The 26,027-nt window shown below is 44.6% G+C and overlaps 4 protein-coding genes across 4 annotated transcripts; 2 read left to right on the top strand and 2 right to left on the bottom strand.

Annotated features, from left to right (window-relative positions):
• Positions 1-125: 125 nt before the first annotated feature.
• On the bottom strand, positions 126-547 carry LOC119554718. Its single transcript, XM_037865731.1, has one exon. It carries the CDS (start codon positions 420-422, stop codon positions 192-194), a length of 231 nt encoding a protein of 76 aa, XP_037721659.1. The 5' UTR covers positions 423-547; the 3' UTR covers positions 126-191.
• Positions 548-1,230: 683 nt separating this feature from the next.
• Positions 1,231-2,464, top strand: LOC119554625. The gene is made up of 2 exons (XM_037865621.1): positions 1,231-1,330; positions 1,424-2,464. Exons 1-2 carry the CDS (start codon positions 1,274-1,276, stop codon positions 2,462-2,464), a joined length of 1,098 nt encoding a protein of 365 aa, XP_037721549.1. The 5' UTR covers positions 1,231-1,273.
• A 983-nt stretch (positions 2,465-3,447) lies between these two features.
• Positions 3,448-18,469, top strand: LOC119555373 (hemocytin). The gene is made up of 27 exons (XM_037866714.1): positions 3,448-3,753; positions 4,563-4,658; positions 4,742-4,933; positions 4,989-5,036; positions 5,100-5,492; positions 5,550-5,677; positions 5,733-5,828; positions 5,980-6,177; positions 6,364-6,527; positions 6,593-6,750; positions 6,807-6,961; positions 7,024-7,626; positions 7,692-8,810; positions 8,933-9,826; positions 9,886-10,434; positions 10,528-11,850; positions 11,912-11,990; positions 12,049-12,298; positions 12,355-13,102; positions 13,398-13,883; positions 13,952-14,458; positions 14,520-15,003; positions 15,333-17,110; positions 17,164-17,376; positions 17,440-17,895; positions 17,952-18,208; positions 18,266-18,469. Exons 1-27 carry the CDS (start codon positions 3,653-3,655, stop codon positions 18,389-18,391), a joined length of 11,601 nt encoding a protein of 3,866 aa, XP_037722642.1. The 5' UTR covers positions 3,448-3,652; the 3' UTR covers positions 18,392-18,469.
• Positions 18,470-18,731: 262 nt separating this feature from the next.
• On the bottom strand, positions 18,732-25,876 carry LOC119553611 (alanine--glyoxylate aminotransferase 2-like). The gene is made up of 4 exons (XM_037864069.1): positions 25,584-25,876; positions 24,308-24,426; positions 20,286-20,520; positions 18,732-20,197 (listed from the first exon to the last, which is right to left on the bottom strand). The coding sequence occupies exons 1-4, from the start codon at positions 25,670-25,672 to the stop codon at positions 19,156-19,158; spliced, it is 1,485 nt and encodes a 494-aa protein (XP_037719997.1). The 5' UTR covers positions 25,673-25,876; the 3' UTR covers positions 18,732-19,155.
• Between the last annotated feature and the right edge of the window lie 151 nt (positions 25,877-26,027).

Below are 26,027 nucleotides of genomic sequence, written 5' to 3'. Positions count from 1 at the left end.
GAATTAGGTGTGTACTTTCTATACCCTTAGCAAAATCAAAAAATATAATCTTGGCAGGAAAAAGTTTTAAAAATCTAAATTCAATTTAAATTGCACTTAATATTCCTAGATGAATTAAAATAACATTTTTTTGATTGTCCAATGAGTTACTAAAAGTTTATTCTGCAAACTCCCCAGCTTTACATTGTATCTTAGACGTTGTTTGTAGCTTTCCACTCCTTGACTCGCCTCTGAAGAACCAGCAACCGACTTTTAAGATCTTCAGTTACATTTGGGCTGTTTTTCGCCACTGTTCTGTGTGGTTGAATCATTGATATTTTCAAGGGATTAAGTCTTTTTCCCGGAGTTGGCCGCTCTATCTTAGTAATACGAGGCTGTTGCTCAGAAATAGGCATCTTGAGCGGGTTCGGAATCTTAAGCATAATTTGGAATTAATGTACGCGTTCCGAAAGCCACTATAAGTACTGATGATTTATGATATAGGTTATTTGCAAAATATTTTTTAAAAAATTTTAAATGCCGAGGCTAAGACTAATGAGGTGAAGTGTTTGGCAAAACCTACTTTGACTTCTATGTATAAAAACAAAGATATAGGAAGAAAATGTTTACAATAAATGTGGAGTGATGAGAACTACCAAAAGCGATCGCATCCATATAATTTAGTTCAAAAATATTTTAATTCATCAATTACATAGATATTTTACAACAACTTCGAGGTCTAGTAAAAAAGTTCAACTGGTGGAGTTGTTTTTTGTTGCTCGTAGGTGCTATTGTCTGAAAACGGTTCCATATGGCTGGCGATAGTGCCAGTGATCAAATAAGAGTAACGAACATTGCGCCCCCATCTGTGGGTTTCTCTTTTTCCAGTCTCTGTTTTAAAATTTTTGGTGGATGGACAGTGTTTTCAGTTTTGTTTTGCTAAGCTAAGCGAGACGCTTGAAAAGTTTCGATGAGAGTAACCCATAGAGGGGTTCGTAGAGAGTTATAAATGTATTCTCTGTGGTCTCTTACTTTCGCTGCTTTGAACTTGCCACAGAATGTTGCCTCTCCCAACAGTTCAGTTAAAATTTTACTGTCTACGGTGCCGGATCGAATAAAAGCGAGTTTAAATAAGTGTAATAAGTTTCGGCTTAGGAGTATATGCATACCCACATAATTGAGCATGCAGTGCACTGCCCTTACTGATCGCTGTCCATGTCGCAATTATTGCATTTCGTCATAACAGATTTGGTTCTAATTTATTTTAAGCAACCACACCCGCTTTGATATAAACATGGGTTGCTGTTTTAATTATAAATTGGTACTCAATCTATGTAACTTTCTGTTTTTGGTGAGTTAAAGTGAAAGTTTCATTGGTTCCTACGTTCGGAATCCTTTTCCCTGTGAATCGTGTAAATCATAGTTGATACTATCCATTTTTCAGATATGTGGCTTGCTGCTGATTGCATCAGGCTTGTATATCTTTTCGGATAACAAGCGCATTCTGCTCTCAAGACTTTTGGCTGCCTCCAGCGATCGGTTGAGCTCACTTCCCCAGCCCTTGCTGTTCTATATAGCCCTGGGCGTGGCCATTGCCGGATTTGTGGCCACTCTGGCTGCGGTCGTGGGTTTCTGGGCCAGCTGTCTACACACCTACTGCTTCCTGACCATATATTTCCTGAGCGTTGTGATGCTGCTTCTGACCGAATCGGTTTTGTGCCTGGCCATTACATTGTGGCCCCATTGCCTGGGAATTAGCCTGGACGAGAGTCAAATGGTGCGATCCTTGCAGGTCAACTATGGAGTTCCTGGACAGGAACAGTTCACCAATGCCATGGACTTGGCACAGGCACGTTTCGGCTGCTGCGGGATGAAGAGTTCCCTGGACTACGACACATCGTTGTGGCGTTTGCAGGGCTATGGACAAAGAAATTGGCCGGTTCCTCTCAGCTGTTGTGTGCTGGAAAATTCGGAACACCCCTTATCGTTTCTGGATCCCAAACCGGCCAACGAGTCCATGTGCCAGTCTCTAGAGCGATTATCCTACGAAAGGGAGCGCAACACAGAGTCCTGTCTTCCCCATCTGGACAACTGGTATCGGGAACAGTATAGCGTCTTCCTTGGTGGCAGTCTAATTTTGGCCCTCATTGAGTTCAGTGTCCTGCTGGCAATTATCATGAGCTGCACTGGTCTGGCCTCAAAACGGGCCAGACTCAAGAAACCCACTCAGGAAAGGAAAGGCCAAAAGGTGAAGTCTCGACAAACACTGATAGAAAACATATACGAACCCGAGGTTGAACTCAGGGAAAATTCCAGTCACAGCATGGAAGGAATATATCTGGGACCAGCTAGTCGGCATGTCAGCAGTGAAGATTTTAAAGAGCTGTACATTAAGCCGAGGGACCTGTACAGACAACACCATTTGGGCACAGGAAAACCCATTCCTGTCGACCGTCCAACGCAAATGAGAAATTATTTGGTATAAACCTAAATAAATCTTTAACGTATTGTTAAGCAAAATGATTTCGCTCAATAATATTACTAAGGTAGGTTAGTTAACAGAATAAGTGAACTGTATAAAATGATTGTTTATTTAACTTTCGCGGTTACGGATATAAAATTAAAATAATCAGAATATATTTAATTTTAATTAGTACTTACTGTAATGTGGTAGCTATAAAACAAATTAATTAAAGAATTGTAAATTGTTCGATTTAGAGAAAAATCAAAATTTACGTTCGATTTATTACAAAATTCCCAGAGCATCTATTTATTTTTTCCTTTAGGAAAATAAATTGTCATTTAAAAACCTATAATTACAGTTTTTAAGCATAATTTTTTGATTTTTTGGCGGTCATGGGTCAAAACGAATTTTATGCTCCTCCGAAACGTGAAAATAGTGGCGCCCCCTGTTGTTGAACTAGATAGCAAAAGGATGCACTGCTTACTCAAACTTGAACTGCTTGCACCGATAACATTTAACGGTCTCGCGGTCCGTTGAGAATTCAAATCAAAAGACTTGCCTTGGCATAAATTAAGTCTTTTATAATCCAGCATTCAAGTTCAATGATATAATGTATTCTTATGCGTAGTACGTATTTCATTCATAGGCTGCTGCTAGACCAGATAATTTGAGTGGCGACGTAACACCAGATTGGGTTTCCCCAAGGCAGCAAATTCTTACCCCCCATGCGGACCGTCGTAGAGTTATTAGATCTGTAGGTCCCGGAAGTGGCACTATCAACCAGGCATTGGCATCAGCATAAACTTGGCACAGTTATGGTACATTCGCGATGCTAATTTAAGCACAGCAACGCAGATAAGCTGAAGACGGTGCTTTTTTAATTGCGGATTCTGGATAAGTCGTGGGCGTTGACCCTAACTTTTCAGAGTCGTTTGATAAAACAGCGGGGCCACCAGGCTATAAAAGGCGATCCCCATCCATTGGCACCATTAGTCGCGATCGCGCTTCGAAGTCGTCAAGTTAAGTGGATATAAATAATAACATACAAAGTGAAAAGTGCCTATAAGTGTTAATAGTCTGGAACCAGATCTTCAGGAAGGACTAACAACTCAGCAGTGTCCTGGCAGTAATGGATTACCAGTGCTAACTACTAACAGGATTATCCTGTAAAAAAAATTGAGCATAAAACGTACTTATTAGCCAAACAGAATGGCAAGCAAAGTGATTTTTGTATCCTTGTGGCTGCTATTTATGTGCTCTGTGTGGGCCAAGGATGGAGACATTATAATGAGCGATGACGAGGATATAAAGTGAGTGATGCCGAAAGTGGAAATTTATGTGAAATTAATCAATTAATATGATTAGCAATGTAAAATGGTGGATTGCCAAATTTATTATTATCATACATTTAAAAACTTACTAAAATACCACAAGTAAAATATTTTTACTAATGGAAAGTGATCTTTTTTTCTGCTTACAAAATTGAACCAAGTTTAAAAATGTAAAATGTTTTGAGTGAAGAAAAGCAATGATCTTTTTTGACATAAATATTAAAGTTAAATAAGTAAATTATTTCCACTCCTTTCTTAACTAAATTTATTTTTTTATTTAACTGTCGCAAGTAAAATATTTTTAGAAATGAATTAAGAAGTCTAAGAATTAAAAACAAAATGAAAATCATGTCAACACTTGACTCATTAAATAATAAACTTATTATTTAAAAGCAACCATAATAATAACTTATTTCTAGTTTTTTTTAAGTTTCAATAGCTAGGTTTAATTTAATATAAATACTAATATTTTTCATCTAGGGAGGTCCAACAAAATGACTTCCTTAAAATATCCCTTTTTATCCTAATCCTTTAAATATGTCGTTGAAACTTTACTGCTCAAATTTATATAAATGATATATAATTTGGGAAAATTTTAACTGGGAAACGTTCAGCCATTGGTAATGGAATTAAACATAAAAAAGAGTTAAACAAATAACTTGTAAAATCAGAGAGATTTGGAACTAAAAATAAACTGTAAGAAACCAAAACGAAAAGATTTAATATTGTTATCTGTGTAAAAATTGGCTTTGTGCCTTAGTAAATGCATATATTATTCGCAAATTCAGCCCGCTGGTCCAGTCCGCACCGGAAGCCGTCGATAAGGAGAGTGAACGCGACCAGCGCCACGTTAGCCTCAACATCCTCCAAGCCCCCGCAGTTAGGTAATGATAAGTCGGAAGAAATGGCGATAATTCGCCAAGTTCAGCGGGGGTTATATAACTCGATTAATTGTGTTTTGTTACAGTGCGAGATACAGTTATGGTGGTGGAGGCACTGGAGGTGGAGGATATAGCGGCAGTGGAGGATATGGTGGCAGCGGAGGATATGGCGGCAGTGGAGGATATGGTGGCAGTGGAGGATATGGCGGCAGTGGAGGATATCCCGGCAGTGGAGGACATGGCGGCACCATAAAGACTTCTCATTCTGCTGGAGCTGGGTAAGCTGAATCCGCCAATTGAGTAAACTTTCTTCAAGATAACAATTTATTACAGTGGAGGATTTCTAACCAAGATCTGGGGAATGTCTGGCTTTGGGAAGGTGTAAGTAGATGTCATAAAAAGGTTATCAACAATCTAGTGTATCGTATATCCTGTATTCTATAGAGTTCCGGGAAATTTCTACGGAGGAGGTGGTCAATTTCTGGCAGCCTTTGGAAAGTGTTCGGTCATGCAACTGCCCAACAATGTTCAGTCCGAGTGTCACAATGGACGCTGCAAGGTCTTTTGCCCAGCTGGCTACAGTTTCGGCCAGGACACACAGTTCCTGGAGTTGTTCTGCAGCAATGATGGATGGATCATAGGCAATTCCGTGTACACGGAGGTGCCTCCCTGCCAGGCCCAATGCCAACCCAGATGTCAGAACAATGGTATATGCATCTCTGCTGGAATTTGCCAGTGTCCGGAGAATTACTATGGACCCTTGTGCCAGCAAAAGAAGTCAATATGTGCTTCACTTCCAAGCCCGCCAAAGAACTCCAAAGTCTCTTGCATGAATAAGTGAGTTCCTATACGATTATTTGCTCTATGGGGCCCAAAACTTTACTTCAATTTCAGTATGTGCAATGCCGTGTGCATGAGAGGGTTCAAGTTCCCAGATGGCAGTGATATTACCAACATTGAGTGCCGCAACGGCCAGTGGGTCCACACCAAAACAGGGCTGGCCAAGGCCCCCGATTGTGCCCGTGGGTAGAGCCACTGAAAAGTTGGGACTCTTCTGATTTGAACTTAATCTTTCAGCTACTTGTTCGCCCGCCTGCCAGAACGGAGGACAATGCATTAGCTTCAATGTCTGTGAATGCCCCAAGATGTTTCGTGGAGCCAATTGTCACTATAGTTAGTATATAAACTAAAGGTTTTTTTTTTAAATAGGTACAATGGCTACTCGACAAATAATACTAGTAGAGAACTACCCGCTGTTGAAATCGTATTTTGTATTATTTTTCTTTAATACTAAACACTTTAATTCATTATTATAATTCTACAGATATTAATGCATGCAGTGTGAATAATACCAACTTTAATGGCAACTATAAGTGTGCCTATGAAATGGAGGAGGCTCGTTGCACATTCAGTTGCCCCCAGGTACCGGAATTAAAGATCGAAGGTCGCATAGACATTGAGTACAAGTGTAGCTATCAGCAAGGACACTATCTCCCGGCACCAATTCCAAAGTGCATATTTCGTAAGTTTTAATTATTTTTGTATGAATATAATAGGCTTCTTAACTATAAAGACGCTTGAACATAGCACAAGCAAAGCTGCGTTGTCCTTGTCGCCCTTTTTAAAAGTTTTCATTAAATAAACTCTAGAAATAGCTATATTACCAAAATATAAAAAAATATTTCATTTTCAAAAAATATTATGGCAGCTCCTGGATATAGCGTTCGCTCGACATCATCCATGCATGGTGTAATGCATCAGACGGGGATCTATCAACACGGAGTCAGTGGAGAAATGTCTTACGAAATCCAAACCGAACGTGAAAAGCTTTTGGCCTTGCTGGCGAAGTATCGGGATCTGGAAAGAAGAAGTGTAAGTTAATAGTAAATGTGCATAAAGTGGTCTCGACTTATACTAATTGAATATTATTTAATTAGGAATGGTGGTCATCGGAGGAATCGGTTGTCACCCTCAGTAGTTATTCCCTCTACCAAAGCAATGATTTAGAAGTCGTTATTGACAAGACCCCGCGACCTGCTCTTTGTACTACTTGGGGTGGTATTAACATGAAGACTTTCGATGGTCTGGTCTTTAAGTAAATACAGGGTGATAAAACTGAATGAATAAAATTTAATAATATATTCCCCACAGGGCTCCTCTTTCATGTTCCCACACGCTGGTTACAGACAAGGTTTCGGGTACTTTTGACATTATCCTTAAGGCTTGTCCTTATGGTTCCGGGTATGGGTGCGCCCACACCCTGAAGATTCTGTGGCAATCGGTTCTTTACACTTTCGAGAATCTAAGTAGGAGTCTATAATCCGAATCAATCACTTAAAATGATTTAAACCATAACATTTTTTTTTAGATGGTACCATGCAGCTAAGCACACCCGTAAAAAAACTACCCATGCCCGTCCAGGTTATGGGCATGAAGGTCATGCCTGTGGCCCAGCATGTCCAGATCGACCTGGAGTCCGTTGGCCTGAAGCTGGATTGGGACCATCATCAATATGTCGCCGTACAGGCTGGCCCCCAGATGTGGGGAAAAGTGGGTGGTCTATGCGGATCTCTGGACGGTGATATCAATACGGACTTGTCCTCAAGAACGGGCAAAAAGCTGGCGACTGTGAAGGCCTTCGCAGATGCCTGGCGCGTCGAGGATCACAGTGAATTGTGCCAGGTTGAGAACAGTGCCGAGCTAGAATTTGGCATTGACTCCTGTGAGCAATCCAAGCTCCAAAAGGCTGTCTCCGTCTGCGAGCGTTTATTGGGCAACGAGAAGCTTGGGGATTGCATTAAGCCCTTTAATTACGACGCCCTGATCCGCACCTGCATGGCGGACTACTGCAATTGTGCCAATCGGGAGCATCCGGAAAGCTGCAATTGCGATGCCATCGCCATGCTGGCCAAGGAGTGCGCCTTCAAGGGCATCAAGCTGGAGCATGGATGGCGAAATCTGGAGATATGTCGTAAGTAAAACGGGAAAATAATACAAAATGGAATATAATCTAGTCCTTCTTGTGTACTTTTTCAGCCATCAGCTGCGGTTTTGGACGTGTCTATCAGGCTTGCGGTCCCAATGTGGAACCCACCTGTGATTCGGAGCTGGCTATACCAGCCTCGAAGGGCGCCTGCAACGAGGGCTGCTTTTGTCCGGAAGGAACTGTCCAGTACAAGGAGGCCTGCATCACCCGTGAACTTTGCCCCTGCTCACTGCGCGGCAAGGAGTTCAAGCCGGAGTCGACGGTCAAGAAGAATTGCAACACATGTACCTGCAAGAACGGTCAATGGCGTTGCACGGAAGATAAATGTGGCGCCCGCTGTGGGGCCATTGGAGACCCACATTATCAGACGTTCGATGGCAAGCGCTACGATTTCATGGGCAAGTGCTCGTATCATCTGCTGAAGACAGAAAATATGTCGGTGGAGGCAGAGAATGTGGCCTGCTCGGGAGCCGTTTCGGAGGGAATGAACTTCGCCGCTCCCGATGACCCATCGTGCACCAAGTCAGTGACCATCCGATTCGTCCTACGCGATAGTACTCCATCGGTGATTAAGCTGGACCAGGGACTGACCACCGTCGTGAACGACAAACCAATTGTCAAGTTGCCCAAGATGCTGGGGCTGGGCGAGGTCCTCATCCGTCGGGCGAGTTCCACCTTCCTGACCGTGGAGTTTGCAGATGGCATTCGCGTCTGGTGGGATGGAGTTTCGCGGGTCTATATCGACGCCCCACCCAGTTTACGTGGCCAAACGAAGGGTCTGTGCGGAACCTTCAACTCTAACACCCAGGACGACTTCCTAACACCCGAGGGCGATGTGGAGACGGCCGTGGAGCCTTTTGCGGACAAGTGGCGCACCAAGGACACTTGCGATTTCAAGGCCGAAACTCACCAGGGACCTCATCCCTGCACTCTGAGTCCGGAGAAAAAAGCTCAGGCGGAGAAGTATTGCGACTGGATTCTGCAGGACATCTTCCAGGACTGTCACTTCCTGGTCGAACCGGAGCAATTCTACGAGGATTGCCTGTACGACACCTGTGCCTGCAAGGACGACCTGTCCAAGTGCTTCTGCCCCATCCTGTCGGCCTACGGCACCGAGTGCATGCGACAGGGTGTTAAGACGGGCTGGCGTATGACTGTCAAGGAATGCGGTGAGTATTATGAACCTTAGTCCTTAAAAAACTGAGCTCAACATATTTACGGGGCTTCCATTTTTACGCGGATCCCTAGGACATCATTTAATACAACTTATTCCATTGTACTCCTTCCCCAGCTGTGAAATGTCCCATGGGCCAGATCTATGACGAGTGTGGCGACGGATGTGCCTTGTCCTGTGATGATCTGCCTGGAAAAGGATCCTGCAAGCGGGAGTGCGTCGAAGGATGTCGCTGCCCCCATGGCGAATATGTCAACGAGGAGGGTGAATGTGTGCCCAAGCAGAAGTGCCATTGCAACTTTGATGGAATGTCCTTCCGGCCGGGCTACAAGGAGGTGCGACCAGGACAGAAGTTCTTGGATCTCTGCACCTGTACAGATGGTGTGTGGGATTGCCAGGACGCGGAGCCAGGTGACAAGGATAAATATCCACCTTCATCGGAACTGCGCACAAAGTGTGCCAAGCAACCCTTCGCCGAGTTCACCAAATGTGCGCCCAAGGAGCCAAAAACCTGCAAGAACATGGACAAGTACGTGGCCGATTCTTCGGAGTGTCTTCCCGGATGCGTTTGCATGGAGGGTTATGTCTATGACACCTCCCGCTTGACCTGCGTCCAGCCCTCCAACTGTTCCTGTCATCATGCCGGCAAAAGCTACGATGACGGCGAGAAGATCAAGGAGGACTGTAATCTTTGCGAGTGCCAGGCAGGCAACTGGAAATGCTCTAAGGATGGCTGCGAGTCCACATGTAGCGTCTGGGGAGATTCCCATTTCACCAGCTTCGATGGCCATGACTTTGACTTCCAGGGAGCCTGTGACTATGTTCTGGCCAAGGGAGTTTTCGACAATGGCGATGGCTTCAGCATAACCATCCAGAATGTTCTATGTGGCACCATGGGTGTGACTTGCTCCAAGTCATTGGAAATCACACTGACTGGCCATGCTGAAGAATCGCTGCTCTTGAGCGCGGATTCTGCTTATAGCATCGATCCCAACAAGACGCCTATTAAGAGTGAGTATATACCATTGTTTAATATATCCCCAAGTGATATCTATTTTATATTTCCCTAGAACTTCGCGATAGTGTCAACTCGAAGGGTCACAATGCCTTCCACATCTACAAAGCTGGAGTCTTCGTTGTGGTGGAAGTAATTCCCCTAAAATTGCAAGTGAAATGGGACGAAGGAACTCGGGTTTACGTGAAGCTGGGCAACGAGTGGCGTCAGAAAGTTAGTGGTCTGTGTGGTAACTATAATGGCAATAGTCTGGATGATATGCAGACTCCCTCACTGGGTTTGGAGACTAGTCCTATGCTCTTTGGCCATGCCTGGAAGCTGCAACCCCACTGCTCGGCTCCGGTGGCTCCCATCGACGCCTGCAAACAGCATCCGGAGCGTGAGACCTGGGCCCAGCTAAAGTGCGGGGCTCTGAAGTCGGATCTTTTCAAGGAGTGCCATGCCGAGGTGCCCCTGGAGCGATACTGGAAGCGCTGCATCTTCGACACCTGTGCCTGTGATCAGGGCGGCGACTGCGAGTGCCTGTGCACCGCCATGGCTGCCTACGCGGATGCCTGTGCCCAGAAGGGCGTCAATATTCGCTGGAGGTCCCAGCATTTCTGCCGTAAGTCATTGAGATTAAATTGTCTTTCATTTATCTTTAACTTTTCTTTAATACTTTATCTGAAACTTAACCATTTGCTTGTTTTACATTTAGCCATGCAATGTGATCCCCACTGCTCGGACTACAAGGCCTGTACTCCAGCGTGTGCTGTTGAGACTTGTGACAACTTCCTCGATCAGGGAATCGCAGAGCGCATGTGCAACCGGGAGAACTGCCTGGAGGGTTGCCACATCAAGCCTTGCGAGGATGGATTCATCTATCTGAACGACACCTATCGGGATTGTGTACCAAAAGCCGACTGCAAACCCGTTTGTATGGTGAGGGAGGGCAAGACCTTCTACGAGGGCGACATTACCTTCACGGACTCATGTGCCACCTGCCGATGCTCCAAGCGCAAGGAGATTTGCAGCGGAGTCAAATGCGATGTTCCCCTGACGACAGCACATCCGGCTCCCCTCATCGAGGGCACCACAGCACCAACTCCTCTGGCCACTCAAAATCAGACCAAGTGCGTCAAGGGATGGACACGATGGTGCGACAAGGATCAGGATGCCTCAGACAAGAGTGTGCGGCTGAATGATGAGGAGAAGGTCCCTCGTTACGATCGAATGGAGAATGTCTATGGAACGTGTCTGAAACAATTTATGACCAAAGTGGAGTGCAGGGTGAAGGGAACCCATGAAGCCCCTGAACAAATGGACGAGAATGTGATTTGCAATCTGGAGGAGGGCTTGAGGTGTATTGGCAAGTGCCACGATTATGAACTGCGTGCCTTTTGCCAGTGCGATGAGGCGCAAGTTCCCGAACTGCCCAAACCAACTGAGAAACCACAACTCGGTCTGACCTGCGATGCTGGGATTGTGGAGTACAAGGAATTCCCCGGAGATTGCCATAAGTTTTTGCACTGCCAGCCCAAGGGAGTTGAGGGTGGTTCGATCTACGTGGAAAAGACCTGTGGAGAGTACATGATGTTTAATCCCACCATGTTTATATGTGATCGCATAGCCACTGTCTCCGAAATAAAGCCTAGCTGCGCCGTGAAACCCAAACCACAACCTGTACCGGAGCCCATCAAACAATGTCCTCCCGGCAAAGTTAAGTCGGATTGTGCAAATCAATGTGAACACACCTGTCATTATTATGGCAGCATCTTAAAGAAGCGGGGTCTTTGCCAGATTGGCGAGCACTGTAAGCCTGGTTGTGTGGATGAGTTGAGACCAGATTGTCCCAAACTTGGAAAGTTCTGGCGAGATGAGGACACTTGTGTTCATGCCGATGAATGTCCTTGTATGGACAAGGCTGAGCACTACGTTCAGCCTCACAAACCCGTGATCGGGGAGTTTGAGGTATGCCAGTGCATCGACAATTCCTATACCTGTGTGCCCAATAAACCGGAACCCGTTCCCAAGGAAGAAGGTTTGTAACTGGCTAAAAATCATATACCATATACAATACAATATTCAATGCTTTATTTCAGTTGATGAAAAGGATGTGTTACCTATGGTTCCCATTTTGCCTGTTACCCTCACCCCACCTCTACAGTGTGCTTCAGAACGGTGAGAAATCCCTAATTTTATTATTATCCCAAGACAGTTAAGATTTGTTCCTTTTCAGCCTTATTTCCAAGATAGAAAACCCGGAAAATGCTGAGCCCGACAGCATTTTTAACGCAAGTTCTCAGCTGGCACCCGAACACGGCGCGAGTATGGCTCGTCTGACCAAGGATCATCCGAAGGGCAGTTGGTCCCCCAGCATCAACGATCAAATGCAATATCTGGAACTGAACTTTGGAAAGCCAGAACCCTTCTACGGTGTGATAATGGCCGGCAGCCCTGATTTCGATAACTACGTTACCCTTTTTAAGGTGAGTCCCTCCTAACAATATAATAAAAATCCTATTTTATATTGCTCTCATTACAGATCCTTCACAGCCATGATGGAATCGCTTATCATTATCTGGTGGACGAAACAGAAAAACCCCAGATGTTCAATGGTCCCTTGGATTCACGGGCTCCAGTACAGACTCTTTTTAAGATTCCCATCGAAGCGAGCTCCCTTCGCATTTATCCCCTTAAATGGCACGGCTCTATCGCCATGCGTGTGGAACTGCTGATATGCGGAGATAAGGTGGCACCTACACCATTGCCCACTGTTCCAACAAGCCCACCCATAACCGAGAGCCCAGCTAAATTGGTGGATCAGGAATGCATCGATCTCATGGGAGTGGATGAGGGTAAGATGCATCAGGACCAGGTGCAATCGAGCAGTTTGTGGCAGCAATCGAGCCCTGGAAAGAAATCACAGCTTCTGGAATTGCTAAAATTGTCAACACCATTGGCTTGGCGTCCCCTGGCCAATAGTCAAAACCAGTTCATTGAGTTTGATTTCTTGGAGCCACGAAATATTTCTGGATTCGTAACCAAAGGAGGTCCGGATGGATGGGTCACTGGCTACAAGGTGATGTTCTCGAAGAAGAAACCCACCTGGAACACAGTACTCTCAACTAACGGACAGCCACGCATCTTCGAGGCCAATATCGATGCCGAGTCTGAGCGCAGACATCATTTTAAGAACCCTATACTGACGCAGTATATAAAGGTTGTACCGGCTTACTGGGAGAGAAACATAAATATGCGCATTGAGCCCCTGGGATGCTTCTTGCCATATCGTAAGTATCAGCTATCATAAGATCTCCGACAAGCTCGTCCATATAAAGATTTCGATATCGTAAGAACTACTTTCCCCTCGAAAAACAACATCGAGAATACTGCATCTCAATTTAAAAAGCGCTTTAGCTCAAAGATAACACAATCAAGAGTACTTCGGTCTTGATTTCAAGGACATTTCTTCTCAAATAAGTGGAGAGATGAATTCTCAGAAAGAGATGATTTGATCATGCATTTTTTCCATTCTCAACTTTTCTGGGTGTACAAGTTTCGTATCCTTCTTATCCTCCTGAACAGCTGAAATTCAAAGACAAGTGCCTGTGGAAGAAAGCAAGGCAACAAAGTGCAACATCTGTGATGGTGTCTCTACTGCCAATTCGACCACCGAATGCCAGTGCCAGGATCAATACTTCTGGAATGGCAGTGACTGCGTTCAGCACAATCTCTGTCCTTGTATAGAGAACTATGTTAGCTATCCAATAGGTAGCAAGTTCGAGAACTCGGCCTGCGAGGATTGCGTCTGCGTACTCGGTGGCCATAAGAACTGCAAGCCCAAGAAGTGTCCGCCCTGTCAGGATCCCAAATTGCGGCCTGTGATTACCAGCGACTGTTTCTGTAAATGCGAGGCCTGTCCCAAACACCAAAGATTGTGCCCATCCAGTGGAGATTGCATTCCCGAGGTGCTTTGGTGCAACGGAGTAAGGGATTGTGCTGACGATGAGGACTCCAGCTGCAGTGACTCCTTTACGGTGGAGCCCGAAATCGAACACAAAAAGAATGAGTGTAAGTTTAAGCTTAGTAAACCATAATACCATATAAAATGTATAATATATATGTATATTCTTCTCCAGCTGAGGTGATCACATGTCCCGTGCCCGCTTGCCCGCCTCTAATGACGATCAGAATAACCGAAAAGAAGGCTAGAAAGATGTCCAAGATGTTCACCTTCTCGAAGCAGGTATCGATAGTGGACGATGGAACGACCATTACCAAGACCAAGTTCATTTCGTCCAAGGAACAAATTCTGGCAATGCCCAGCCAGGAATTGGACTTCCAACTGGAGGAGCAGTGTGACGAGTTTACATGTGTACCCACTCCCAACAAGCAAGTGAACAAAACCGAGTCCATCACATGCACGGAACCCAAATGTCCTGAGAAGTACGATGTGGAGCTGGACATGAGTGCGGCTAAGGTGGGTGACTGCATGAGATACGCCTGTGTCCTTCGACCAAACAAAGATGATGTGTGTGAGATTAGCGGCAAGAGCTTTACCACCTTTGATGGAACAGTTTTCAAATATGGACCCTGCAGCCACATCCTGGCCAGAGATATTCACAAGAGCAGTTGGTCTATATCGGGTAGGACATATTACTCAACTTCTTTACTGTCCTACCACTTTTATATTTCATATTTTTTCAGTCCATCAGCAATGTAGCGACGAGAGCCGCAAAGTTTGCCACAAAGTGATCACCATCCAGGACACCGAGGCAGGCAACGAGTTGATTCTTCTGCCCCATCTAAAGCTCAAGTTCAATGGCTTTGAGTTCACGGTTCAGCAACTGATCAATTCACCAATTTGCAAGGCTTCCTTCGTGGTTTCCCAACCGGGCAAGACCCTACTGGCCGTATCCACTAAATATGGTTTCTGGGTACAGCTCGATGACATTGGAATCGTCAAGGTTGGCATCTCATCCAAATTTAAGCGTACTGTCGACGGTCTGTGCGGCTACTACAATGGAAACCCAAAGGACGACAAGAGATCGCCGGAGGGAGAAATTATTCCGAATACTGAGAAGTTCGGTGACAGTTGGTATGACAAACGGATTCCCAAGGACCAGTGTGGAGATCTCAAGTGCTCCAGGGAAATGCAGGCTAAGGCTTTGCAGCTGTGTAATATCATCCAGTAAGTAACTTGTAGAGACCTGCTTGAATCAGATGTGTGCAAGACAATTTATGTTTCGAAACATTATCATAGTTTGGTTCTAATGTGTCTAACGCCATCAATCTTCTAAAGAATTCACGTTTTCTTGTGCCATTGTGTTCTTAAACTGAACTTTTTTGTCTTATCTACTTTTCTAAAGAATTCGCGTTTTTTATATTCTTGCGTTTGGCCTCCCAAAACCAATAAAATACAAAAATGGCACCTCGAATTCTTAAGAAATGTGGAGTTTATGTATTATTCCAAAACCCATGATTTTAAGAGATTTGATATTTGGCCGTTTTTCTCCACAGTCATCCAACCTTTGCTCGATGCCACAAGGCCGTTAATTACAAGCAATTCCTCAACAATTACTGCCTAGAAGCTGCCTGCAATTGCATGATGGCCAACAATGGGGATCCAGCGGCCTGCAAGTGCAACATCTTGGAGAGCTTTGTGAAGAAGTGCCTCAGCGTAAATCCGCTGGTCCAGTTGACCACATGGAGAGCCGTCGCTCAGTGCGAAATTAATTGTCCTGCGCCGTTGGTTCACACGGACTGCTACAAGCGACGCTGTGAGCCATCCTGCGACAATGTTCACGGGGACGACTGTCCTGTACTTCCAGATTCCTGTTTCCCGGGATGCTATTGTCCAGAGGGAACAGTTCGAAAGGGACCCAAGTGCGTACCCATTTCGGAGTGCAAAGATTGTGTGTGCAATGCGTTGGGTGCCTCCAAGTACATGACCTACGACCGCAAAAGCTTTAGCTTTAATGGAAACTGCACATACCTTCTGTCACGGGATGTGGTTCTCCCTGGTGTCCACACATTCCAGGTGTATGTCAGCATGGATGACTGCAAAAAGTTGGGGCAACCCACTCCCGTGGAGGGCGGCAGCTGTGCCAAATCCCTGCACATCCTCAATGGGGATCATGTGATTCATGTCCAGCGCGTTCCGGATAAACCGAAGTCTCTACAGGTCTTGGTCGATGGATTCGAGGTTAAGAAGATACCGTACAAGGACAGTTGGATTAGCCTGCGACAGGTGGTGGGCAAGGAATTGGTCCTTTCCCTTCCCGAATCTCATGTGGAGCTGACTGCCTCCTTTGAAGATCTGATCTTCTCCTTGGGCGTACCAAGTATCAAGTATGGCAGCAAGATGGAGGGTCTTTGTGGCGATTGTAATGGCAATGCGGCTAACGATCTTCAGGCAAATCCGGCAAAGAAGAAAGCGGGGATTGATGTGATCCAAAGCTGGCAAGCGGATGAACCCAAGTTGGGACTGGTGGAAGAGTGTCTTAGTGAGAATGTGCCCAAGGAGCAGTGCATTCCCCTGCCACCGGAGAGGGATCCCTGCCTGCAATTCTACAATGCTGAGCTCTTCGGCAAGTGTCCTTTGGCGGTGGATCCCATTTCCTATGTCTCCGCCTGTCAGCAGGATATCTGCAAACCTGGCAACACCCAGCAAGGAGTCTGCGTGGCCTTGGCTGCTTATGCCAAGGAGTGCAACCAGCATGGCATATGCACCAATTGGAGAAGGCCCCAGCTCTGTCCATATGAGTGCCCAAGTGACATGGTCTACGAGCCATGTGGCTGTGCCAAGAACTGTGATACCATTAAGGCCCTGTCCGAATTTGATGCAGTGAGTCTTAAGAGCCAGGCGGTGATTCACACCGTTAAGAGTGATGAAATGTGTTTGAGCTCGGAGCGTTTTGAGGGCTGTTTCTGTCCCCCAGGAAAGGTAATGGATGGTGGCAAGTGTGTCCTTGAGATAGCCTGCACAAAGTGCGATGATGGAGTCCATTTACCCAACGACAAATGGCAGAAGGATAAATGCACCGAATGCCAGTGCGATCAGGGTGGAAAGACCTCTTGTGTGGAGAGGAAGTGCCAGGTGGAGGAGAATATCTGTGCCGAGGGCTACAAGCCGGAGACCATTGTCAGCGTGGAGGAGTGCTGCCCGAGATATCGATGTGTCCCGGAGACCAAGAATCCGACCAAGCAGTGTCTGGCTCCTCTGATGCCCATCTGTGGGCCTGGGCAGTTTAAGAAACAGAAGATGGATGTTAATGGCTGTGCCCAGTACATATGCGGTAAGTTCTTATCGCTACAGATAAGTTCTCAATTCAATCTTAACTTCTTTTAGAGTGTAAACCCAAGGATGAGTGTGAGATTGTCAAGCTTCGAGAATTGCTACCAGGCGAAGTGGTTGTCAAGGTTGAAGAAGGTTGTTGCCCCACTCAGAGCATTGAATGTAAGCCACAGTTGTGCCCCCAACCACCTGTTAACTGTCAAGAGCGATTCTACGAGGTCAAGACCACCAAGGAAGGCGGAGCATGTTGCCCCAAACACGCATGTGGTATGCAAGGGATCGTTAACGGTACACTTTTCCATCTTTAAAAATACCTATATTATTTTTCAGTACCCCCCAAGGACCTGTGCATTGTGCAATATGAGCTCGAAGAGTCCTCGAAGTTCACCAAGCAGGTGGGTGATAGGTGGACGCATGCCAAGGATGTTTGCAAGCAGGAGACCTGTTCCTATGGTCCCGATGGCAATGCCCAGGTGGTCAGCACTTTGGAGCAGTGCCTTACAGACTGTGCCCCAGGATTCAGCTATCAGAACTTGGACAAGACCAAGTGCTGTGGCAAATGTGTCCAGACATCTTGCATTTTTGAGCAAAAGCTATATGAAGTCAATGCCATTTGGAAATCGGCCGACAATTGCACTACCTACAGTTGCTTGAAGAAGGATGATCAGTTTTTGGTTACCACCTCAAAGGAAGTGTGTCCAGATGTTGGTAGTTGCCTTTCACACTTGTTATACCAAGATGGCTGCTGTCAGCGATGCAAATTGGAGCCACTTATAGAGGACAAATGTAAGTAGATTCCTTATTCCTTAGATCGATCTAACAAGATTCTTTGGTTTTTGCAGCAACTTGCCTACCTGTTTCTTTGGCTGAGTCGCACACGAAGGAGATTCTCAAGTTCCCCGTGCAAGGACATGGATCCTGTGTCAATGCCGAACCCATTCAAGGCTTCACCGACTGCGAGGGTGCCTGTTCCTCGGGTTCCAAGTACAATACACTCACCGACATGCACGAAAAGTATTGTACCTGCTGCAGCATTAAGTCCTACAATCCGATCTCAGTGAAAATGATTTGCGAGGATGGCCACACGTTTACACAGAAGGTATGAAGGGGTATAATTTAAAATTAATCAACAAATCTAAATATATATTTATTTCAGCACGAGGTGCCTTCCAATTGTGGATGCTCGCCGTGTTCGGAATTCTCGAATGCCGTAATCGATGTGCGAATGCAGCCGGATGTTCAGTCCCCACTTCTGAATTTACTCGGCAACCACAGGCACTAACAAATAATCGATTGTCTGGAAAAATTATTTAATTATTTTTAAGCAAAGCGAACATTTAAAATAAAAATTTGAAAAAAACAAACTGGTCTTAATCCTAAAAGATAATATCAACTCGCTAAACGAAAAAAAGGTTTGCATACTCATAGGCTTATTGTTTATATACGGAAACAAAATTTCAATTCTTGAAATTCACGTGGTCGGACTGAAATGGTTATATCGACTGCGGAGGAGACCCCGATCAAGAATATATACTTTCATATATAATTTTAAGGGTCTGAAACATTTTCTTCTTTTTACTCTACGAGTACAGAAACCATGTAACAAATTGAAACACCATAAGTTTACAAAATATACGTAACTTTTTAATAACATTTTTTTAAACATAATATACTTAATATAATCAAAACTGTATATATACATATTACAATGGAAGAAATTCGTGTGGGGCTCCCTACGTTTCTAGATACTAGAAGATACTTGACGTACAGAATAATGGTTATACAGCGTAAAATATATATATGTAGATTACGGATAAATGGCACTAATGCTAATCAAATCAAAATTTTGGCATTACAGCTAAACAAATCAAAATTTTGGAGAGAACTTGGAGTAGGGGGGGTCAATGCTAATTGGACAAGGGGCCGAGGACATTAAGGGGATAATGGAATAATTTAAATATCCTTGGTGGCTAAAGCTATTTTGTGCCCGGGCGGAGAGGCATTGGTGGTGCTGACGGTGGCATTGGCCAACCAGCAGGCACTGCCTCAGACGGACTTGATGAGGCGATCCTGTCGCTCGAAGAGTTTCGTCTTGTTGGCCAGCGTTTCGGCGGCGGTGGCGATGACGCCACTGGTGGCCGCCATGGCGGCGGAGGCGGCACTGGTCAGTCGATCCTGCATCACGGCGGTCAGACACTCCCGGAAGGCCAGAAGGAACTCATCGGCATTCTCCCGGCTGAAGCACATCGGAGGCTTTAGCTTGATCACGTTGTCGTTGGGACCGTCGGAGGAGACGAGCACTCGGTGCAGCTGCTTCATCCGGTTAACCACCCAGTGGGCGGCCTTCTTGTCCGGAATCCGCTCCTCCCGCGACTGAACCAGCTCGATGCCCACAAAGAGTCCAGCGCCACGTACATCACCGATGCACTCAAAGTCCTGCTTCAGCCGATTGCACTCCTCCAAGAGATAATCTCCCAGGACCAGGGCATTCTGCTGCAGACCCTCCTCATCGATGACACGCATCACGGCATTGGCGATCGCACAGGACACCGGATTGCCTCCATAGGTATTGAAGTAAGCCACTCCGGTGGCATGGAAGGCCTTGGCGATTTCCGGGGTGGTGACCACTGCACCCACCGGATGACCATTGCCCATGGGCTTGGCCACGCACACAATGTCGGGGATGACGTTTTGGGTCTCAAAGGCCCAGTAGTGGCTGCCCACGCGTCCGAATCCCACCTGGACCTCATCGGCGATGCAAACGCCACCGGCGGAGCGTACTGCCTCGTATACGGCCTGGAAATATCCAGCTGGTGGCAAAATCTGGCCACCACAGCTTTGAAGGCTCTCGGCAATGAAGGCGGCCACACCCTGGCCCTTGGCCAACTGCTTCTGGCAGATCTCCTCAATGGGTTGGGCATACAGAGCACCCATGTCCGCATCCGGATACATCTTGTCGGTGAACTTGCCGCCATAGATGTCGGGGCAGGGAGCCACATGGACGTAGTCGGGCTTTACCTCGCCACCAGGTTGGTTGAACTTGTACGGAGACACCTCCATCACCGACTGCAAGTGACCATGGTAGGCACTGCAAGAAAAAAGAAAATTGAAGATCAGTAAGATTGCTTAAATAAAACCTAATATATTTTAGTGTTAAAGTAAGAAAAGAAACTTACTGGTCAAGAGTAATGACATCCTGGCGCTTAGTAAAGTTACGGGCCAGACGAAGGGCCAGGTCATTGGCCTCCGATCCGGAATTGACGAAGAAGCACACAGACAATGGCTCCGGCATTTTGCTGGTAAGAGTACGGGCACATTGGACCAGCTCGTCGTGGAGGAAGCGGTTATTGGTCGAGATGGTGGCCATCTGCAGGGCTCCAGCTCGAACCACCTCCGGATGACAATGACCCACTGCAAAAAAGAAAGTGAAATGTAAAATTATATTTTTATGTCATATACACCAAAAGTGATTTATAAATAACTTAGATTTACTAACTAATTCAGGGAACGGAAGAAGAATAGAAAACCGTTTAAACTATACATACTTAAAATGTAATTTTAGGTACATTTAAAATCTTAATGGTTCCAGTTTAAGCCTAGCAATCTCATAATCAATATAACATTATGGTGTTTTGGGTACTATTGCACTCAATATTTAATATCAAGCAACAAAACAATAAAAGGCCAAATTTCAAAGTGTTCCAATAAGACTTTTAATATTACCAATAATTCTAACAGTGAGACCGCTTAGTAAATCAGGCACGTGTAAGGCACCATCAGTTAAATGGTGCTGAAAACCCCCAGAAATAATTATTTTGTTGGTGGTCGTCAACTTAAGAGTCGATTATCAATTTTTTTTTATAGGTCTAGCGATTAGCATGGGCAAACTTCACCCACTTAAGTACTGCCAGTCTTCGGGCGTGCCTAAAAATAAGCGAGTGGCGCACGTGATTCTCCTCTGCCCATTTAATTGCCCGTCGGTTTGCGCATCGCACCGCCTATAAGCAGGCGAATCCGACTCGGCACCGAGAATAAAACGCTTTCAGACAGGCCCGGATCCAATTGAAACGGCGTCGCCACCCATAAGTATATCGTTTTTCCGTAGGCCCCGACGGATGGGCGATAAGCCCCGGACCCAGACCACTCCGCCACCGTCCACACGGGCAACAGATTGCGTCGTTTGGGGGTCAACTAATTCTAATTCTATCGCGTACTCTCATTAGTAGTATTTGGACTTGGACTCACGCCTTCTGATAAGACGTAGTGCTCGGCGAGCTAGAAATCACGTGAAGTTCACGCGATGCCTTCACGTTTCTAGTTTCTATATCAGTGCCCTGAAATGCAGTATTATGTTCCCCTATTGCTGATTAGTTTTGCAAGTGACCATGGGGGAGTCTTTTGGCTTGGGTTTCTTATTTTCTTAAGTAGACAGGAGTACAGTTGTGCTGAGTACGACTAAGTATTCACTAACTGAAGTGACATGAAGTTCCCTAGATATAAACAATCTTTTTTTAGAACTTTTAGAATAATATCTCAGAACCAACGATTTCATTACCTTCTTTAATTTATAAAGAATCTTGCCTTGAGTAATAAGCTAAGCTTAAGCTCCAACTAAAAATGTAATATTTTACTTCTTATAACCTGAAAATAATCTTTAAAATAGGGCATTCCCCAGATGATCTTTATGTTCCCTATAAACCCAAGACCAACTTGTTTATCTATTTTTATTCGTTTACCCTTTGTGTACCTAAAATGTGCGAATTTCCTAAGCATCTCGCGACATTGTCGCCAATCTACAAGTGTTCGCTATGACATGATCACTTCCAATTGCTCTTGCTTTTATATCGGCTGTTTGTCCGACTTTTCACAACTCGGGGTGTTTTTCCGACTATCTGGTCAGAATTTTCCACTCGCAATGTGTGCCGAGTGGCACAGCTGATTGCTCAGATCTCGTGGGGTAGGGGCACTAAGACAAATATTGGAACTAGACTACGGGCACAGAGCAATGGACGGTTGGATGGGCAGACTGTACGCCTTATAGATGTGGACTCTCCCCGGGGCGGTTCCTCCCCCTTTTTTGTTGCATTGTGCTTAGCCGCTATCTCGAGTACATTTCCATTCGCACGAGACGTTCACATGTTGCTGGTTCTCGGAGGCCCGGAGTAGAAAAGTAGCACGAGATTACGCGGAACGTGGTTCCAAGTTTCATAACAACTTGTTATTCAGATCGTAGATCGTCAACACGTGCACTCGACTCGTTATCTGGTTTATAGTGCCAGTTCCATGTTATGTTTGCTTGAGTACTGATGTCTTACTTTGTTATTAATGACTTATGGGTATAGCCATCAGTTACGAGACTCAGCGCGGGTCTTAAATATATTACGGTCTGGAGGTGGAGTGGCAAACTATCAGCCGTCAGTTCGAGGTTGAATAAAATTTGCGATCTTTCGGGTAATGTGCAAATGCCTAAGTGGGTCAATAAATCGGAGGGAAATATTTCGATTACTTAGTGCTTAGTGGAGCAAATGGGACTATAAATAAATTCCAAATGATTTCTAGTTTATAATTGACCCAATTTTCATCTAATAAAAGTTCTCATTTGAAAGTGACCATTGTTTAAAAACAAGCTATCTATTTATTTATCTGACTAATACCTCAAAAATATTTATGATCTATTCCATCCATTCACTTGATAACGCTAAAAGGTGCAAACATCATCAGGTGACTATCACTCAGCTGTAAACAACTTTACCATTTGCCCTGGGCATGATAACCCTTAATGGAATATAGTTTTGGAACCGGTTGATGAGCCCCCTTTTGTAGATAGGCATAACCCAAAGGGACGCTACTATTTAATTGAAGAGAACAATGGCTGACGTTATCAAGTCCCATTGCATTTCTAAATCTATTTAATGATTTTTCAGTGCATTCGCAATGCCAATGGCCTCAGCTTATCAGCACGAGTAGCTCTAATTCGGAAAAACTAAATGCTTCATATAAATAGCTTGCACCTAAGCTGATTAAAATAGATCGGCTGTTTTGTAAATATTACGTTGTAATAATGTTAAGCTCTAGGCGAACCCATTGAATTAATATTAAATTTGCATTTTGGCAAAAAAAACTCCTGTCGACTCAACCTTGTAAATGGAAAATTCCGTTGTAGGAAGTGTTTTGGAAAAATACAAACAAGACGCAAACAATTTGAGCTCCCTAGATTCCAGAAAAGGCAAATTGGCAAATTGGTTGCCGACGTCAATCTTCGTTGTTGTTGTTATTGTTGATATGGTTACACTGGATTTGACTGGCCCCCCTCGATGATATATGTGCTCGTAATACGCGATGTATATTTTATACGCAAGCGGGCCCGTGGTCATTTGCTATTATTATTATTGTGATTGTCTCGATGACACTGCTGTTGTCTTAATCACCAGTTATTGCTCTGCGGCTCTGTGTCGGGGCCCGAAATCTGAAATCAGAACCAAGTGGCCAGGCCCGCCCGCCTTATTCCCATTCACATTCCCATTATTCCCAGGCAGCATCTAAAATTCGCCGGTGGGCGATGTGATAAGGCTGACTCAGTGGCAGAGGGCTTCTCAATCGGGGCCTGAACATGCCGCCGACGTCTGGCCCGGCACTCGTTCTATATCTATTTGTGCGGCCAACCTTGAACTTGTTGCCAAATGCGAGAGTCCGCCCATTCCACTTCAAGTCCCCCAGTATGCTTTTTACTACTCGTATATGGCATGCACTTTGCATCCCAGCGTTTTTGCCATTTGTTGGGCGTGTGCCGCTGCTAATCAGCATAAACAGAAATAGGATCTGCCGTCGACCAAGTGTCGACGTCCGGACGGTAGGTCCAAAATAAAACGTCATCAGGCCCCGGTTCCAAATTTGCCGCCTAGGCAATCGAACAACAGACCATAGCAACAATCTTGAAAAAACCCAAGTAATTTTCACGTTTTTATGTTGAATATATAAGATTGCTTAAATCAATTTCCAAATATTCTTTACCTTTTAAATACTTTAAATGTTCATATATTCTTAGTCATTCTATCTTTTAAGATCATGTTTCTAAAATGATACATCATCTTTAAAATTACAATATCTTAGTAATACTTATTTTTTCCATAAAAACCCTAAAGATTTGTCACTGTGATATTTTTTACCCTTAATATTAGTAATAGGTAGAGTCACTTACCATGAGCAACATTGTTGATGCAGTCCAGATACCGGGTGCCCTCCTCATCGAACATATATTGACCTTGGCCGCGTACAATTTTCAGGGGGTCAGAACGATAGAACAGCTGGCAGGCTTGCCTACAGAGAAACAATTAAAACGTATTAACTTGGTAATAGTAAAGTTGTAATAATCACATAAAGTCCCAGAGACAGTGTAAAATGCAATGACGTATATGGCACTCTAGTTACACTATTAACCGGGGCCTATTTCAACAATTCACAAGTATCTGCCTCAGCTGTGGTGATAATTACTAAGATTATTCCCGTGCCCACTCCCGAATTTAATGGTTATTGTATTTGTGTTTGCCAGACAAAAACAAGGCCTCTTGCAGTGTTTGATAAACATTTTATGGTTGACTTTAGGCAAACAAAGAAAACGGGGGTACAGCTGCTAACAATTTAACGGGGACAAATAAATGCACTTTGATCCTATAACTAAGACAATTGCAAATTTAAAATGTCCTTTTAAAAGAATACCATTTTGTTCAATTGTTTATAAAAAATGTTAAATATATTCCACCTTACACTTTATAATCTATAAAATTGTTACCTATTGTTTGGGAAATCGGACGTTTTCAACGTTTAAATGACGTACTTTGTAAAGGTACAAAGTCATAAAAACAAACCCGTATACTGTTCCTGTTTTTTAATTTGTAGGTTTGTTAAATTACAACATTTCCATAAAATGGGAAAGTGAAATTAAAAATTTGACCAACCTGAAATTGTTTATTGATAACTTAGATAATGTGCCTACAATCAATCCTAAATGGCTAATTAAATTCGATTAAGCGAGGTTTTCGGAACCCTATACCAAGAATAAACTCTCCTATTATTCATTGTGAAACTTTTAAAATTATTTTGAAAAGCCTTTCTAATATAGGGCTCCCATTATTTTGCAGTCAGGCGATAAAAATCAATAAAGCCAAAATCTAAAAAAGCCGCGCTGCTGCATGTTTTTGTTTTTCGGTGTGTGTTTTGTACTTTTTGTTTTATTATATCTTTTTTTGGGGGGCTGGGGCTGATGTTGGCAACAGTGCCAAAAATACAAGAAAAGCGGGCTGGCTATTTTGTAGTGCGAGCGACAGGGAGGAAAGGCGATGAGTGGGCCGGGTGGGGGATGCCGCCTGACCTTGACAGCCACAGCGAATTCAAGGCAAGGTCGCAGGCTCACGACCCGGACCAGGGATTACGGATTACGGAACAAGGAGCAAGGACTACGGAAGGATATGACTTACCCGATGTGCTGGTTGCGCAGCTGGATGGTCTCCGATTTGCTCAGCTGCTCGCTGGCCACCACGTTAAGTTGCTCGTGTGCGAAAGGCATTTTAAAGATATTTATTTATTTGATTTTTTTTTTGGATATTTAAACTCGGCTAGGAAGCGCGCACTTTTTAAAATGAAAGCGATTTTTCTTTAGTTTGAATCTGAACCGCGTGTTTGGGCTGTATGTCCTGGCAGGATTTTCTGAACTCCTGGACAGTCGCTGGCAGGCACGGTCGCCTTTAACGTCTTGTTTGAAATTGTTGCCGAACCAAGTTTTGTTCTCGCTTATAAACACACAGTGCGGCATGTCTGGCCATCTCTCTCTACGAATTCGAACTCGCTCGGTTCTATCGATAAGCCGATTTTTCATCGCATATGAGGGCGTTGAGGCGCCATGGTTTGAAAAAATATTCAAA

Source organism: Drosophila subpulchrella, chromosome 3L, assembly GCF_014743375.2.
Source record: "Drosophila subpulchrella strain 33 F10 #4 breed RU33 chromosome 3L, RU_Dsub_v1.1 Primary Assembly, whole genome shotgun sequence".
In the NCBI taxonomy this organism is placed as follows: Eukaryota; Metazoa; Arthropoda; class Insecta; order Diptera; family Drosophilidae; genus Drosophila; species Drosophila subpulchrella.
This window is presented reverse-complemented; position numbering and strand designations above follow the sequence as displayed.